The sequence below is a fragment of the Lichenostomus cassidix genome, chromosome 2, assembly GCF_008360975.1.
Source record: "Lichenostomus cassidix isolate B80296 chromosome 2, HeHo_3.0, whole genome shotgun sequence".
Lineage (NCBI taxonomy): Eukaryota > Metazoa > Chordata > Aves > Passeriformes > Meliphagidae > Lichenostomus > Lichenostomus cassidix.
Window position 1 is genome coordinate 10,273,474 of NC_139482.1, and position 18,818 is coordinate 10,292,291.

An 18,818-nucleotide genomic window follows, 5' to 3' on the forward strand; every position below is an offset into this window, starting at 1 on the left:
ACAAACCTAATGCCTGCTAACAGCCCTGAGCAGGCACACAAGCTCCTTGACAGACCAGTTGCAGAAAGTCACTGCATTTCCTCTGTGTTTACTTTGGTAAATTGAGGCTGGGTCAGTGGCACAAGCAGAAGGGACCATTGCTTCTATGGAACTTGACCTCAAAGGAGGCTGACAAAGGGTGCTGTGCTCATACCTGAACCCAAACCTTTTGGATAAGACCCAGTCCAGTCTTAATGAAGTGAAAGGACAATTTCCTTCCACCTTCTCTAATACCAATTCCCTAGCCTGTGAAGTAATGCAAGAGCCTCTTGCTGTATCTGCAATTTCTGCAGCATCCTTTATATGACAAAGCAATCTGGGCTGACCACAATAATTTATCCAGTGCTAGGATTATTTCTCCTGAGGCAGTATTCAGCACTACAAGCTACAGTGGTGTATGCATTTTTTTAGTTTTGTGTTACTTCTGGGCATGGTTCTCCATGATAATTTTGTTCTGGGATCCCCCAAGGTATTGTTCTGCTCAGTCATATGAAAAATAGGAAAATAATGCACCTTCATCCCAGTTTCACAGATGGGCCATTCATCAGCATAAAACCAACTTTACAGCCTAGGAGGAAGCTGCTCCATGCACCAAATAGCTACGAATTTCCAAGATGGTTTCTGAAGCTGCATCAGGCCAGCAGCCGTGATGGAGAGATGGGAACACTTGTGCAATGGAAACAAATAATAGTGTCCAAGTCCAAGGGATGACCTATGGTTACCCTCAATTTTTGTAATGGGAAAGTATATCACTTTGTTAGAACCTGAATTTTCTTGTAGTTCCAGGTATCCAATTTCTTTTCAGATCACTGAATTACTTAGATGGTTCTTCTTTAAGTGCTTTCCCCTACTCACAAGAACGGAATTTGTCCATTTAAACAAAACACAGGATTGGCAAAAGGAAGGCAAGGATGTCTTCCCCTTGCACACCCAGAAATTTTCACCAAACCCAATGGTTTTGGGGAGTGATTCTAGCCCAGTTACTGCCATAAACACCCTCATTTTATTTCTCTCCTGGTAGCTCCCTGCAGGACACTGAATGCTGAGACTATCATAACAGCTTTAGGAGATCATTTAGGTCTATCTCTCGGAGATGGATAAACCCCTTAGAGGGTCTCTGTGTGAATCTGCCCTTCTCCAGCCAGTCTGCTCAGGATGTGACTTTCAGGGATCTGCTCTGGGAATGATGCAACTTGGGTGAGCCCCATCTGAGCACAGAGTGCTGAGTTACTGATGTGAGCAGGGCAACCCTTCACAGCAGCCCTGGGTTTGGGGGTTAACAGAGAGCATTTTTTTCTGAGAATGGAGTGTAGAGTCCAGCAGCCAGAATCACGAGCAGGGAAAGCACAGGTCTGCACAGTGAAAGCACACTTGAAGTAGAGAGCACAACCTTGTCTTCCTGGGTACTCTTCAGTCCCCCAGCTCTCTGAAAACTGCAGTGCACATCATCTCCTCATCACATCACCTACCAAGGCAATGATGTGTCTCACGTGGTTGCAAGTGGATCCTGCTCAGATGAGAGCTCTGTCAAATGTGTGTGCATGAGAGCTTCAGCACAGCTGTAGGTTAATAGACAAGCAGGAGAAAAACCCCATGTGGAGCAGATGCAATGGTGTGTTTCAGACCTAAAGGAAGTGTGGAATAAAACAGGAGCTGGGCTATCAAGGAGTCAATGGCACAAGGCAATACAGCATGTTAGCAAGAGATAGAAAAGCAGCCCAGGGGAGAAGAACTGAGACAAGCCCTGGGGCAGATTCTGTTTGTCTCTTTGGCAATCCATGTAGTGAAAAAGAAAGAGCACATCTCTAGAAAAAAGGACAATGGTAAAATACTGGATGGGCAATGAGGTAAAATACTGCCAGGGAAGGAGGAGTGGGGAAGTAGAGGATTTTATTTAGCTCAAATTTTCAAGCAATTCATTTTGCTTTTCAAGAGACTTAAAAAAAAAAAAAAAGCCAATGAGTCAAGAAGCACTAAATTAGCTAGGATGGTGCTCTAGCAAATCAAGGGCTTGATTATTCTGTGGTTTGCCCTAGATTTAGGAGAAAGTGTAAGATGTGCAACAAATGCTACTGGGTGAGCAGCCCTCAGGGCTCCACCTCACCAGCTGGAGCATGTGTGCCACAATGAGAACCCTTCAGGAAACCCACGTTAAATGGGTGCTGTGACACTGCCCTCAGGAGAGGTCAGGAACCCAGGCACACATTGCTCAGATGTACACAAAGGGAGAAGGCATCAGAAAGGAGATGTCCCAGGCTTCCTGACCTGCAGCACTGGACTGAAGCAGAGGAAGAAGGTGAGTCTGGGAAGGAGCAATTAGGGTTGTGAGGACATCGGGAACATGCTGCCTTTTTGCCATGTAGCTGTGCTACAACCTTGAGGCTGACCTTGGAAAATGATGGAAAGTGTCTTGGGAAGGAGACTGACTGGAGAGGATGAGCCAGGACAAACAAAAAGCATCTGCAACCCCTCTGGCATTTCCCAGTCTCATATTCCCGCAACACCACTGACCCTGGCTGCTCTCCTCTCCTGCTCTCAGCTGTTCCTGCCCCTCTCCCCTCAGCCTCTTCCCCTACTCTCTCAGATTGTACCTTCTTCCAAACTCTGATTTCACTTCCTGTCAGCTCTTCCAACATCCAAAAAAGAGTTAGAAAACCCCTCCATGCTCAGAGCAGCTCCAGTCCAGCTGGGTTTTGTCTCTCTTTTAGAGCTGCTTAAGAATGCATCAACAAACAAGTCAGCTTACCTCTGATTCAAGAAGGGCATCTCTGCAAATTAAAGTGAGATTTTATCTCTTTCTCCCTAATCTCTTACTTTGCTGCACGAAGCTGGCATGGGTGTGAGCTCCCTGGACATCTCCTCCGCATTGCAGCTGTCAGACTTTTACACTTGTCACAAACTTGGTACTCTGCTCTAGCCAGTAAGAAGTAAACTGGGTTTCAAAAGCATGCTAGCTTACCTCCTCCCTTACCAGAACAAAGCTCATAAGAAGGAAATGTGAGGCCTCCCTGAGGGTGCTGGAAAGACACGGTGGATAATAGGAAATTTTTGGAAAGAGATTTGAGAAGTGGATTTTGCTTACTCCCTATATTGATAAAGGCTTATCATATTCCTTCTCAAAACCAGGAACCACATGGTGAGACACCGTTTTTAAATGTTAATGCATCTTTAGAGAATAATCAGCAACGTTTGATGGCTTGTGCTAGCTCTAGGAGAGGTTTCTTTGTTGTTTAAGAAATGAAACAGCATTCATCTGGAGTTTCTTGTCATTACTGGATGAAAGAAAGGTTATTTCTTTGGGAAAAAAAAAGAGGAAAGAGAAGATCTGAATGATAAACATTATAAAATACTTATCTTCCCAGATGTCTCTGGGATAATGTGAGCTGAAAGGAAATGCTTATCTCACTGAAGGACAGCTTTCGGCAACATGGCTTTCTACACAGTGCTAAATTATTTTAAGAGCACAGGACAAAGGTATAGTGATCTGTTTAAAAGAGTGAATTATGAGCCAGGTGTAGCATCTCTTTAGGTGCTGCTACTGAATCACTGTGTAACCCTGGCTAACCCACACAGACCTTTTGGCCTCAGCTTCTGCTTGGGATAATAACTGGTGTAATAGCCAACAGGAAAATAATTTTTGTGATTATGTACAAGTTTACTGCTTACTGTCTGTGTCAGGTACTGCATGATTATGCATTTTTAAACACAGCTTCTTGTATATCTTGTTATCGAAAGGATAACATTCCCTCATTAGCAGGGAGATTTATCTGCTCTCTGAAGAAATCCGTGAGCCAGGCAGGGTTCACCTCCAGGGCTGGGTTCAGCTGCACATAAACAGGCAGCACTGGCTGTCAGCTGCCCAAAGCACCGACTTCTCATGCAAAGAGCAGAATCCAGCCTGGACAGCCTCCGGTTGCACTTGAGAATGGACCACGTTTTAAAAATAATTGCAGATTTTGGTGCTTCCAATTGTGATGTCAGGTAAGGGGTGCCCCAGGAAGCCTGCCTTCTGAAAACATGAGTGCCTTTAACCAAACATAAAGCCTTTTCAGATATCTCTTGATGCATCTATAAAGCAGGAGGCCAAAGATCACTATCATTTGGTGATATTCATAAGCAACCCCTTTTTTATTTTTAATTTTGATTTAAAAAGATGCTATGTCTTTTAATTTTGTTAACTTATCAGGAATTTGACAATTTGATTTTGTGTTTTAAGCATTTACTTGCTTTCATTCATTTTATAAACCCTGCTGACAGAATGCAGAAATCATATCAGCCAAGGACCGCATTTCCTTCCTGAATAGGTGCATTCTGCTTTCTCGCCCCAACAAGCTGCTGTTTCACACATGAAAAAAAATTCCAGTCTGGGCAGAATAATACCTAATCGTTAATAAATAACTTATACAAATAAGAAATCACAAAGGAGTGAAACTGCCGTCTGATGGATTTGCCTGTGAGGAAGTGAGGTCGTTGTGTGACCTTGGGTGATTAATTTTACATTCCCATTTCTATGCTTCCTCCTCCATCCATTCTTTTGTCTTGCCTGCTTCACATTCAAGGTAGTCAGGGCAGAACTATTTCTCATTATGTGTACATTTGGCAGCAGCACTATGGGCTTTGCAGCACTGTAAAATGCACATACGAGAAGCAGGACCTGGGTCAGAGATAAGAGAGTACCTCATGCCTTATTGGGTCACGGGGTGACAGGCATGTGACAACAAGCCATGGATCTCTGGAGTCCCCTGTCCCCTGCTGGGGGCACACCATGTGGACAGGCAGGGACAAAGCTGGGGCAGTGGAAATGCAGCAAGGATGTGCCTCTGCCATGGCGGGGCAAGGACAGGGACATGTTTAGGGGAGGGACAAGGTGAGCGTGGGTCATGTGGGGAGATGGGATTTGTTGTCATGGACAACAAGCTCTGCAGGTCTGTTGGTGGCACACACCAGCTGAAGACCCAATCTGGGATCACCTCTAGAGAAGAAATCCCTGGAAAATCATGTGTTTGCTTGAATGCCACACTATGGCTCTGGGGTCTCTAAGGCTGACCTGGTGGACTCCAGCTAACCCATCTGCCATGCACTGATCGTGCAGTATATCTGACACAGGCAGGATGGCCTGGGAAGGATCCTTTCCATAAGGGTCTTGACATTATTTGCTGCAAGTGCATGTGATACTTGGAGAGAGTCTGACAAACCATCATCACTACAGATGAGCTGTGCCATTTCCCATGATATCATGTCATGTCATTGCTCTACTTCAGACTCCAGCTGTTGCAGCCTGGTTCAGTGTAAATGCAGCCCTTCAACCCCTAAGTACTGTGTGAACCATTAGAAGAGTCTATGCATCTCCATCTAGAGTCCTGATCCTCTGGTCCAGCCTTTGGCCATGGCTTCAAGGATCTCTTTGATCATGGGGACCTTTCCCAAAGCATTTATCTACAGTTAGGGCTGCATGTTCTAGCAGGAACTGTTGACTATTAGGGATGTATTCCTCAACAGAGCCATGGATCCCCAAGTGTGCAGAGCTGCCTTGCCCAGCTCTGATTTTCCCTGCACACCTTCCCCCTGCACATGGGACCAAGCACCAGTTGCACACACACACACTCTCCAAAGCCTGTAGTGTTTTTGCCCTCAAGTGAAACCCTTTCTGCCAGCAAACAAAGAGCATAAGAGGGACTGATCCTAAAAAAAAAAAAAAGACAAAACGCACACAAAAGAGGAAAAGGAGAGGGAAGATTTTTTTCCTTACAGTCGGTTGTGATTTCGTAGGGGGAGTTGAGGCGTGCGTCTCCGCAGGGCGAGGTGCTCACGTACAGATGGAACAGGATGTTCTCCCGCAGCCTGTAGCCTCCTTCTTTTAATCGCACGAAGATTGATCGCTCCCAGTCTTCTCGCCGCTTGCTATGATCACAAAAGAGGTTCCAGGTCATTTGTTACATGCCAAATCAGAAACATTTCTGCGCTCTTTCTCTCTCTCCTTTTTTCCCTCTGCTTGTTTGTTTGTTTTTATTAGCACCTGGCATCATATATTTTGCCTAGTGACAACAAGAGAAAAACAATAAGCTTTTCCAAGTGAAGAGATGTGTGAAGGAGGTCAAAACTGCCAAAGGGCTTTTGGCTTGCTTGCTTGAGATATATTCTAATGCTAAAATGTGGGTTTTTGAAGGGTAACTCTCCTTCCTCACATACACGGATGCATAAACACTGATTTTAAAGTGGTTCTGGTGCATGAGAAATGGAAAAATTCTCTTAGCCTCTCATATGAACACATCAGCTCTGCTGATCACAATGCCTAGGCACATGTTTAAATCCCATTAACATCAATCACCTCAGTAAAGATGTGTGTTCATATGCTCCACTGAAAAGGGCCTCTAACGAAGCACCCAGATTTCATGACCACTGCCAGCCCTGCCTGCTCCCCGGGTGTTGGTCTTTTCCCCCATTCAATGACAGCCACCTACAAGTGCTCCACCTAGTCCAGCAGGGTCAGGGTGGACAAAACTTGTGCAGGCTTTTCTCAGCTGAGTTGAAAAAGATACTTATCAAGATGGAGCTTTTATCTTTGCAGCGGTTCAGCAGCTAGATGGGGATGCAGTGCACATATTCCATTAGCAACAGCTGCCCGGGAGGCCAAACCCTCCCAGTGCTGCCGTTTGCAGCAACAGCACAGCATTAAGGCTCTGCTGCTGTGCAGCTCCTCCAATGAGTTACATTTGGGAAGATATGGGTGATTTCTCTGACAGACAGCTGCCTCTAATACGTGTATTTGGCTGATGGTCACGATTATAATTTTGAAGGTGAAAATGTGATTGGTGAAATTATGATGAGACTCCTTTCCCTCTGATGGCCTGGTCCTTCCCTCAAAAACTCAAGGGTCTTTTTGTAGGAATATCTCTGAACAGAATGGCACCTGCAGGTAATGATTTTCCTAGGATGCCGTTAATAAGCAGGAATCCCACCCGTTTAATTCACTCCAGGACAGCCCATTAACCAATGTGATTTCTGCCTGTCTCTCTGCCTCCTGATAGTGCAAACAGGGGTGCTTTTTACTCAGCCTTTGAGCGAGTCCTTGGCTTTCATCCAAGCTGCCTCTGCCTGTTTTCTCCCAGTGCAGCCTCTGTGCTATTGAAGCTGTTTGGCTGTCACTCTTCCATGGTTTGGGTGTTTTGTCATTTTTTGATGCCAGGATGCGTTTGCTGTCAGGAGGAATTTACAGGCACATTAGCTCGCCTGTCAGGGACAGGGAGTCACACTGGCTGCCGAGCTGGGGCTGCCACATGCAGCTCCTTCATTTTCTGCTGGCTGTGGTGGAATTTCCCAACTGCACTAATTATATTATCACCCTCATACAAGCCCCTGAAATAGCAAAATATCTGTAAGTCCTGCTGCTTGGACTTTAGAGCAATTGCAGGTAGTTTTAAATAATTCACTGCAAAATCAGCTGGGAGAATACAAAGCTGTGCAGTCCAAATGCCTGCTATTATTATGTTAAACCTCACCAGAGTGTGGGGGGGCAGCTTGCAGTACTTGGAGACAGTTGCTATGTAGGGTTGGAGCAGTCATGCTTTGGGCTGGATTTCAGGAGTTCAGCTTCCATCCTGTTTTCACTGGTCATTGTTTTTCACTGATTAACCTTGCTCTCTTACCTCTTCCTGAGCACCAAGAAGGGTCTGTGGCCAGTGTGGCTGCCGGGCTGGGTGATAGACAGCTGCTCTAAAAATAGTTGGCAGGGCTGGAGGGCAAGGCAGCTTGACTCTCTCCTCCAGGAGGCTGAGGTTCTTCATATCATATAGGGTCCTGACCTGCCTTTGGGATGGTTTTTTAGGAGCTGAACTCAAACATGAGGTTCATTCTTGCACTGTGGCTGAATAGGTTTAATAATAAAACTCAGACAGTATTGTTGGAAAAGAGTTTGGGTTACAGCAACATCTGCCATGGTTTAGCAAAGATTATTGTGCATAGTATATTTGGGGTATTTTAAAGCCCAGGGAAACCCAGGAATCTTGTAAAAATGATCCAGGAGAAGCATGAGATGCACTTTTGCAAAGTCACCTCTACTCCAGCACCAGTGCCCTTGTGCCTTGCCTCTGGGACAGGCATTTTGAGCAGTGAGGGGGAAGATGACTTTGCAGCAGCAGTCCTTTACAATGTCCTTTGCACAGCCATACACAACCTGCACAAGGTAATAGAGAGAGGAGCCCACGGTGAGCCTATAGATCCCATTCATTCAGGGGGTGACATTAAAGTGTCATTTCTGCATGCTGGCAGTGGCTAAAAGGGTAGAATTCATCCCTAAACCTTTGCCTGTTACGAATTTCTGTGGGAGAGTTAGGATTTGAGGCTGATTCAAGAGGAACATTTAAGAATGTGCTACATTCTAATCTTGTGCTTAAGTTCATTATTTAGCATAACGTATGCCTGTGTTTTGAGCTGACTTCTAGAAGATACTTAAGCACATACTCATGGTTTAATATATATGAAGCATTTTGGTGAAACAAAGCCTGACAAGCAGAGGAGTTGTTTTTAGCATGTAAATGTATGTATAGGAAGTTCCTAGTACTACAACAGAGCATCCTAGAGAAACTAACAGCAGGCTTAGTAAATGTATAAAAAGCAGCTGATTTTCCTGGAAAAATAATTTAACTGGTCTGGATGAAGACTATTCCTTGCTTTTTATGTGTAAAATAAACAGTGTTTTGCATCTGACTTGCTGAAAGGGCTTACCTACAGGTGAAATCATCTCCCTGGCACCTGCAGGGCCACTACAGCTGTAAGCCTACTATGGTGCTGATTTATTTTAAGGATAGTCTATTAATTTTATTTTTCTTAAAAAAAGAAGTGTTGGATTTTTTTTTCTTCCCTATTGGTTAGTTGGTATTAGTAATACCACTGAAATTAATGTGAGTTTTCCTACCACCATTGTGAGAGAATCAGACTGTGATATTTGTATGCTTTTTGATGGTGATTCTTAGAAAAAGCTTCTCAAAAGGTCTTTCTTGTCTTTCTTGTCTTTCTTTTGTACATCAGAAAATTTACGTCTTATTCTCATCTTTTTCGTGAGAGTCTTGAGAACTGGAGGATTATGGTTGTCATAAAAATGAAATCTGGGAGGGCTAAGAGTTTTAATCAGACTGGTTAGAAGCTGTCAGGTTTTAGTTGTGCTTTTAGCTTTTATTTAGCTCAAACCCTAGACAATGAATTGTTGAAAGAAAGTTTCCTTTTGAAGTATTTGTAACTCTTGCTTCTTAGAGAGGATAAAGTTCCCATTCTGGAACTCTTTCCCAAGCAAAGTCAGGAATGTCACACCTTTAACATTTAGCAATAAGAAGAGAAGGCGGAAGAGAGTAATTTACATATTGCTGCAACATTGGCTTGTTTGGAATTGTCTTGCAGCTTCAATATGTGAAAGGTTGCCATATCCTCTCTTTAGAGAAATGGAAAAGAAATTGCCCCAGTCCATGGCAATTCATCTCATCCTCAATAGATACTTGAACAGCTCTGCTGAGTTCCACCCCAGAGATGCCCATCTCTCCCCACTGCTGATCAAAGGAGCCTTGGGGATCTGGGTAACACTTGACTGCCAGGAAACAAATTCAATTCAGTGCATCTGTGTCTCCTGGCTATTAGTTTTATCTCCTGGCCCTTGTTCTTAGAAGCCTTCAGTGCTACACACAGCCAAGTATGTGTTTTGCTTCCACTGAGATCAATGGTGGTATTTGTAAATTCTAGAAAAGACGTTCCTTTTTAAAGATGGCATGACACAGAAAAATATTTCTTGCACTGGAAGTTCCTGAAGTTTGAAATCCATCTGCAGAGACCACTCTCAGCGGGTAGACTTGGTGGGGGGAAGGTATGTAGGAAATAAGAAATACTCTCCACAGAAAAAACTTGCCTGTTCCATAGTGAACCATGGAAAATTTAAGCTCTGTGAGTCAAGAATGATGCTTTAATTCTGTTTCCGAGTTAGAGAACCATCTTTTTGTTTCACTTCATTTATGATTTTGTACAATAGTTTCCTGCCTGGGAGAGGACTTTAATTTGGGCTAGGTTAATGCAAATATATTATTAAAATACCTTTGTGTTTTCCCCAAGCCTGAGAACATGGTGTGCAGGTAGTCACAGTGAAGCTGAGTTAACATACCTGTTCTAAAAACCCTGTCCTTATAGCTATCTGGCAGCATCCTTTGTTTTCTCTGTGAATAAGAGAGGTCTCTCTTTTTTCAGAGAAAAATGAGTAAATGTGATATCAATGTGCAGAAAATGCAGTTTTATTTCATTTTGAACCCCCCCCTTCTGTTTTGTCACCATATGACAAAGCTCCTGATGACAGCAGAAAACTGTGCATGTAGCAATAAATACTAGAATTGAAGAATATATCGTAACACACAATTTTGCTTTCCTATGGACTTTTAAGGAAGCAAAATCCAGTTTGACAATATCTTTAGCTCTGTCTTTCAAAGGTGCTTAGCCTTGACAATTTTAGTTGAGATTTTTCTGGTATGTGCTGGTCAGGCAAGCAGTGGTGCCTGGTCTTGGCTGAATAGAGAATAATTTGAAGTTATTGTGAACAGAGCTTGTGCTGCACTGAGGATTCTCTTAACAAAAGACTGTTAACATTGATCCAAATAAAATAATAATATGACTGAACATGTTAGGGAGGTGGATCAATACAATAGTTTAAGATACAGTGTTAGCACTTGTTTCCCAAGAGACCACAGCACAAAGCAAGTGCTAGGACTGCTACACTGCTGAAAACATAATAATTTAATGTAAACTTGAAAGCAATTCAGAACAAAATAGAGAGAATATTGTTTTTGATTAAACCCTTCAATGCTCTTGTGCCCCTTTGTTAGCCAAACCCATGTACTCAATATACTCTCTTGTCTTCAACTCCAGCCCGAAGTGACAATAGCCATTATTCCTGTTATTGTTGCTTTGGTGCAACAGTATCACAGGTGCTTACAGGAACACACAATCCTGCTTAGCTTAACCCTCGTGTCTGTGACCTGATGCAAAACCTTCTGAAGTCAAAGGAAGTTTTTGCACTGATATCAATGGCATTCACAAAAAGTCACACAAATATGCATGCAAGAATGGAGGGCAGAAAGAACTTTTTTGTTTGCTTTCTCTTCTTGATTCCTTCATTCCTTGCTCCCTTCCATATAATAAATACCACCTCAGCTTCACTTCTGTTCAATTTTCATATCATAGGATAACTCAGGCTAGTAAGGACCTTAAATCTCTGTCCCAACCTCCTTCTCAAAGTAGTTTGACAAATTACTCCAGAGTTTATGCACTCAGATTTTGGAAATATCCAAGACAGAAAGGAGACTGCATAACCCTGCTGGGTGACCTGTCCCACTGCTTGGCTATTCCCATGAGGAACATGAGTCCTTATACTCAGATTGACCTTCTCTTATTTCAGTGTGTGCCTGTTGCCTGTCACCTTCCCACTGCACATCCTGGTAAAGATGTCAGCTCCACTGTGCTGCTGACATGTTCTGCTGGCTCTGCCATCCCTCCTCTAGGCTGACCAGGTCCAGATCCATCAGCCCTTCCACAGCCCAAATGCTCTGGCCCCTGACACTCTGGGTAGCCTCTGTCAGATGGTTGGTGTAAGTCCCTTGGGTCACCCAAAGCTGCACGTAGTACTGTAGATGTTGTCTAACAAGTGCTGATTAGTGGTGGATGCTCATATCCCATGACAGACTCTTCATACTTCCCAGGATCCTGCTGACCCTCTCTGCTGCCAGGCACAGCACTGTCTTATGTCCAGCTTGCTGGCTGCTTACACACCCTGTCCCTTTTCAGCAGAGCTGCTCCCCAGCCTGTATTTCTTTCCTTCTTGGTGGAAAGGAGGAAGGTCATTCTTTCCTCCTTGGTGTGGGACTTTGTATTTGTCCTTGCTAAATTTTCTGTCAAAGTTTCTGCTGGTCCAGCCCTCCAGCCTGCTGGGATGACAGACCAGTCCTCAAGCACAGTGACTGATCCTCCTCACGTTTAGGTGTCTTATCCAAAGCTTATAACCAAGCACTACATAACCTTTTCCAGGTTGTTGATAAACATGATCAGCGACATGACAGAATTCACAGAATACAAGAAGTAATCCCACTTATTACCATTTTGCAGGCAGTGACCCATTAACCATTTAAAAGGTAACAGTGTGGATTTGGCTGAAGACAGGAACAATAATTCCGCTGTAATGATTCTACATGCTATAACATTTTAAAACATAATAAAGAAGGAGTGAGTGACTGCATCTTACACTTTGGCACAAAGTTTACCGTGCTGTTAACACTCGTTGGTTCTCCAGCGAGTCAATGAAGACATTAATGATCAATAAATCACTTCCTTGAGATCTTTCAGCAGCAGCAAGAAAGACAGGAAAATGCTTGCATTAAGCAAAATGACTCCCTTCAAGTTTCTGGTCAGTGAATGACACTAATAAGCCTGCACGTAAAGATTTGTACAAAATCATCAGGCTTCATAAAACCCAGCTTTATGAGTCATATCTAATGGCTACTGAAAGAGAATCAGCTGAAGTAAAGCAGCTCATGACCCAACACTTTAGACTATCTAACACTCAATTTTTTTTTGTGCAGTGTATTGGTCCTTCATCGCCTAAAGACTCAAAAAAATTGACATAAAGAAATGAGTAGTTCAGTTGTCTGGAGGATGGATCTGTTCCACTGAAGGCCATATAACAGCCCCCAAAAATCAACAGAAATCAGTTACCTTAAGTGTAGCTCCAGCTGTGAGTAGAGGAAGTGAACAAATGCCCTTCTTGCCACAATTTCTGCATGGCAGTCGTTGACCGCAAGCCCTTGGTCATTGATGTATTCCCCATTTATACATTTGGTACCCGATGACAGCACAATAACCTGAGCTTGCCTGATGTCCAAACCTGTAAGAAGAAAAACAAAAGGGTTGTGAAATTGCTGGGGGTGAGTGTGATATCATGATTGTTAAAATCCTCACAGCACAGGCTTTGATGTGGCAGCCAGACAGCCCTAATGGGAAGCTTGTTAAGGTGATGATATGGCCTTTGGAATATGCAGGAATCTCACATCTCTGTGTTATTAGAATAATAAGGGCTCTATTTCAGTCTTGCTGCTAATTCCGAGATAAAAGCTCTCCACGAAGTTTACTTGTTAAATCAATAACTACATCATAGGAGAGCATATGCTGTAGGGAGGTAATAAAGATCTCCTGCAGTGCTGATAAATGGCCAAGTTTTTATGAGCTGTTGAAGACATTTTCTGGTGGGAACACATACTCCCTGTAATCTTAGGTTTCATTGCTGTTGCACTCTAAGTACTAAATAAAATGCAAGTAACGCTTCTGGGGCTGCTCTTTAAAAATCATGAAGAAAAACCCCAACAGATTTGACTTCCAGTCCAGTTTCCTTTTAGTTTCTCCAAGAACAGCTGCATTAATGTCCTTTGCAGTGTGGTCTCAGGGATGGAGCATTTATCACTGAGGCCAGCTTTGTTCATGTGTTGCCTCTCCACATAATGGTGATGGCAATTGAACGTTGTCCCTTACTTGGTCCCCATAGACACTTTCTAGGAATAAATCCTAATTCATTTGGAGTCAGTTGCAAAATGCTTACAGACTTAAACAGGACCTGGGTTTTACTCTAAAACATAGCTCATTCAGCCATGTGGACAATTTCAAAGTAGAATTTAGAATGAGCTACGTCTGAAATGAAATTACCTTTTGAAAAACACATCTCAGGATTAATTTCTCTATATACCAAAGAATGAGGGAGCAGCTGTTGGGAAAAAGAACTTCTTTGCCTGGTAGGTGTTTCCTCTAGAAGTGGCAAAGTAGCCTCTGAGTGTTGGGCTGTGTTTGACACAATGGCTGTGTGTAGGCAAACACCTGAACACTACAGCGCAGGGTGTCACCTGAGATGCCCTTGCTGCTCTGCCTAATGTCTGGCTGCTGTGTGGGCAAGTCCAGGAGGTTCTGCACAGTCCCATGCATCTCTCATGGAAATCTGTAAAGAGGACCAGGGAAAATACGTGCCCATGTTTAGGCAACTGAATCGAGACCTCAGAGTGTGACAAGTCAGTGATGAAGACAGGCCTGAGACTGCAAATATCCATAGGAGGAATGGAAACAATCACGAGCTGTGGTGATGCTATTTCTATGGTGTTTAGCTTTAGAAAAGCTTTAGGAATAATTTTATAGAGTCAGGAAAAATACTTTTATTCCTCTGATGAGGCCTATTGAATAGCAGAAAAATGGAAAAATTGCAGAGATTTTTTTGGCTTGGCATGTTTGGGGCCATGCTCCCTCATAAAATCTATCAGCGCTTAATGACAAAAGAGCTGAATGAAGAAGGAAACAATATTTTAAACATAAAGGATTGGTGCTGCAAATTATTTCCCAGCTAATATATACCATCAACAGCATTTCATAATCTCCACAAAGCACTGGGACTTGTAGTATGACATGCTGTAGCACTGTTGCCATACTTAATGGATATAATTGCAAATGATACCATGATACCAAAATTATTTCACGCCTGTATCAATATGAAAGTTACATCAGTAATCCAAAATGTTTAGTAGTAATGTGGCATTGCAGGATTGTGACATATGTAGGAGAGGTGTAAGTATTGGGAAAAATTCAATTAATCACATCCAAGCCCCTGGTTGTGACAGTCTCATACAGAAGTTGTTACAGGTGCTAGTGACAAAGTACACATCACTGTACACCTATGCTGAGAGTTTAATCTCTATTTGCTACTATACATGCGACCCTAAAAAAGAGTTTTGGAGTATTTTTGGGGAAAAAAAAAGAGCTGGAAATCTTGAAAACCCAAGAAGTGAAGATGGGAACACATGGGAGAAATGGAGAGGAGAAAAAGCCTTTGTGTTTATTCCAGTTTTATTACTAGGTAAAAAGTTGAGGTGGAAAAATTACTCCTTTCCCTTCAAAGAAAAGTGTTTATAGTCTGTACATTAAAATTGCTTTGCTTTAGGGTCACTGCTTTCATGAGAAAAATAATAGGTATCTTAGAGCCTGACATGTCCATCTAGTTAACTGTGTATTTCACATGGACTAATATCAAACATTTCATGAGCCACTGCCTACCACAGAGGTGTTTGAGTCCCACTCAGCATCTCAAAAAGTAGTGTATATTTTCCTCAACAGTATATAATATTATCCTTGGTTAGAAGGTCCATGAAGAGAATAAGCATTTTTTTTTTTTTTTATTTTATTTATTTACCACTGTAGATAGATTCTTATTTACCTCAGCACAGCAGGAGCACACCAAGAGGCAATTCCCTCCTACAGCAACCCATGAGCCTCTCTGTCTGCCCCTGAGGACCTCTATCAATACTCCTTCTCACAGCAGTGAGACCAACTGCTTCCTTCTCCTAACATTAGCATACCCCGGCGTGCCTCCTCCTCTCCCCCTTCACCTCACAGCCAAAGCACCAAGGCTCTGCAAATACAGAGCAAACAACCTGGGTAAGCCCTGCTGCTCTCCTGCTCTCCGGGAGCTACACCTTCCTCACCCCCGATCAGCCCAGTACAGAGTGTGATCTCTTTTATTCTTTCAAACATTTTGTCCATAAATAAACGTAACTCTTGTTCTTCTCTCATATGAGGCTAAGCTGATGAATGCACAGATGATTTCTGAGGTCTGGATTTATTTACAAATGAAACAAAAAGGCACCCAACACCGATTAGATGCAGCAATAATATGAATCCCTCTGATGTTGTTTGCTATCACGATGTCCACCTGCACAGCAATAGCCAGGGTGCTTGGGATGCTCATGTTTGGGTGAATTAACCCCACATGTTGGCTCTCAGTGATATGGAGCCCCAGCAGGTAGTCATGTGTGGATACTGTCTGGGGTGTTTGCCAGTCCTGGCAAGGTGCACATGTTTGCAGAACATCACTTAGATGTTGCCTAGGACTGGGAGGCAATGGCTTCCCAGAATTTGCAGAACCAGTCTGAGTGTTAAACATTAAAGATCTCCATGTATTTTCCATTTGCAATGTCAGAAAATAATCCATGCTCCTCTATGCTCAGAAATACCCAAGAGTTATGTCTCACTGCTGTGGCACTTGGAAACCCAGGTGTACATGACTTATGCATTAGCTCTGAAATATTTACACCTCACTGGGGAGCCAAATGGAGAAAGTGATCTGTGACCAATGTAGCACTGTTCAATGCTGCCTGTGAGGGCACCCAGCACGATGAGAAATACTTCCAACAACCTGACAGTTGCCCGCTGTGTTCAGGAGCATACATGCTAACAGATTGTCCTCTTGCATGCCTTGTTTGGTACACACACAGAGTTGGAGGTTTATCCCCTGTGAAATGCTTGATATTATTTCCAGTGAACATGGGAGGAATTTTTCTCTGAGAACAAGACATGTGATGCCTAGCTGATGAAGGCAAATTTTAGCATTGACTAATCACATTGGCATTTTAGGCAGCATTTCCAACTCTGCAGCCTAGATATTTGCTTCAGTGATTCAGAATTAATAGGCACTTCTGTACATTAGTCTATTTTGCATTAAAACTAGTAATTACTAACTCTTGTTATTAATGTTTACTTCATATTGTATTTTGCTTGCAGAATACTTCAAATTTCTCAAGTCATTTCTATTTACAAAAGCTAAGCTCCCTCCTAAACATTGATTAATTTGACCTCAGAGAAGTAGCAGCTCCAGACTGTGCACATCCTCAAGCCATGCCCTGGAAAGCTATGGCTTTGTGAGTGGCAGAATCCTACATTAACAGTAACTGGCACCACCAGCCTTATGGCACCTACCCTGCCTAGGGCTGTACAGCAGGGAATAACTCTGGACAAAGATTGCTTTCCAGAAGACTCAGTTCTTACTGAGGGGAGTCAATCCTGGGTGAAAGATCCAGGGATATAACTCCATTCAGGTTATTTGACAAACAAGGAGAAATGGACTACATTATTGTGACCTTAACTCCTGACCCACTGATTGTCAGAGTTCATGAGGCATTTCCTACCCTCGCTGCCTTCTTCAAAGTAATGTTTGAGGAGACATTAGGTTAAAAGTAACTAGTGAACGATTTATAACAAGCACCGGCATTACGTTTCTATTATTTGCCTAAAGACTTCTAATAGTTTTCAATTTGAAAAGGAAATGGAGCAGGGGAAAGGAAATTGGGAAGCTGTGTCAGCACAGTGGCTGGGTCCTGGCTGACGCCCTGCTGTTGAGGACAGCTGAGGGAGCAGGGAGGGAACTCACTACAGTTTACCTTTGCAAATTCTGTCAAAAAGTTAGTTGCATTATGAAACAAAAATGTACACATAAATGACACGTTGCCTTTGATCACAGATTCAGTCTAATGACCTGGTCAGCTAACAAGCCTTTCTGGCGCACTGCTGAAAGCCTGAGCCTATCCTGGATCTAGAGACAGGGACTCCTCTCACAGCCAGGCAGGGGGAACCTCGAGCCCCCTGATGCTCATTTTTTGTCTGTCAGGGACAGTGCAGACTTTCACGTCACAGCTGAGCTGTTGAAAACAAACTGGGTTTTATTAGGAGCCATTTTCAGTTTGCTGACGCCAGCGGGGAGATTCATTTCAGCTGCTCTAGATAGCTAGAGTTTAGATGTCCACAGATGAGCTAATTGCTGTAGACTGTCTTTATAGTCAAAGGAGAGGAATTTTCCTAGGAGGTGATTCATCTGGCATAGTTTAGATATTTGATTTTTGATAGTCTGCATTACACCTCAGTATTGCCAGCTTCTCTTCATGGACTCTGAAGACCTAAAGACAGCCAGCAGAAGTATAGCTTTCTACACTGTAGAGAGATGCCCTTCATAAGATTTCACTTGCAAGTAGAGAAATAATGTTAAAAACTCCCCAAATCCTAAGATGGCAAGCAGAACAAATCTAGGGCCTTTAAATTTTTTCCCCTTATGTTTAAACTTTTTGAGGTAATTTTTTTCAGTTTTTTCCCCCCACAACAATTAAGGCTAGTTGTATCAATATATCAATATTGTTAATATATTCAAGGATGGTATATTGCCTTGAGCTGAGCTATTACCCACAGAAAGCAAACAGGGCTGTCTTCCCTATGTGACCTCCCAAAACATCAGTCCTGCAGTCACAAAGCTTGCAGTAGAAATGATCCAGAAAGATGCTGACAGGAGAGAGAGTAAGCAAGAAAAAATATGCAGGTTTGCTCAGCAGATAAGTTGGATATGGAGAAGTGGCTGACATCTTACAGACTACAGTTATAAACTGGGCTTTTAAGTCAGTTGTGGCCATTAACACAAAATGCCTGCACCCATCTGCTTGGAGACACGGCTCTACCAATAAAACAAGTGAGTTTTGGCTAGTCTAGTCAATGCTTCTGCTGATTTTAAAAGAGTTGTGCTTCTAGTGGGCTATGATCATTAGGACCTTCCATAATAATGAATCTGTAGCCCTGCATATTTTTCTGTTGGAAAAGGAAAATCAAAATCACAAGATAATCACAAGAGGTGTTGACTGGTACCTGCAATCAGAAAACTGAATCACACTGGCTGTGTATCCGAGAGCTGTGAAATTCAGTGAGCCTAATTCACATAGAGCAGGATGGAGTTTACAACTGCTCGTGCCAGAATACAACTGGGATCACACTTTGGTTTCTCAGCAGCTGGCACAGCACGTAGAGAAGCACCAGTCAGTATGCAAGAGAATATTGCACTGCATGTTTTAGACCCTGCTAGTGGTAGTGAAATCCATCTTCTTTTTCAGCTTGACACCGTGAAGACAACTGCTCAA

The 18,818-nt window shown here is 43.0% G+C and overlaps 1 protein-coding gene across 1 annotated transcript in view; it reads right to left on the reverse strand.

The window, feature by feature from the left end:
* The window catches only part of ADARB2 (adenosine deaminase RNA specific B2 (inactive)), a 301,734-nt gene that overhangs the window by 30,637 nt on the left and 252,279 nt on the right, over positions 1-18,818 (reverse strand). The window contains exons 5-6 of the mRNA XM_085050330.1: positions 12,775-12,943; positions 5,789-5,940 (exon numbers count right to left, since the gene is read on the reverse strand). Coding sequence (XP_084906456.1) covers positions 5,789-5,940; positions 12,775-12,943 — 321 coding nt within the window. The remainder of the gene's footprint in view (positions 1-5,788; positions 5,941-12,774; positions 12,944-18,818) is intronic.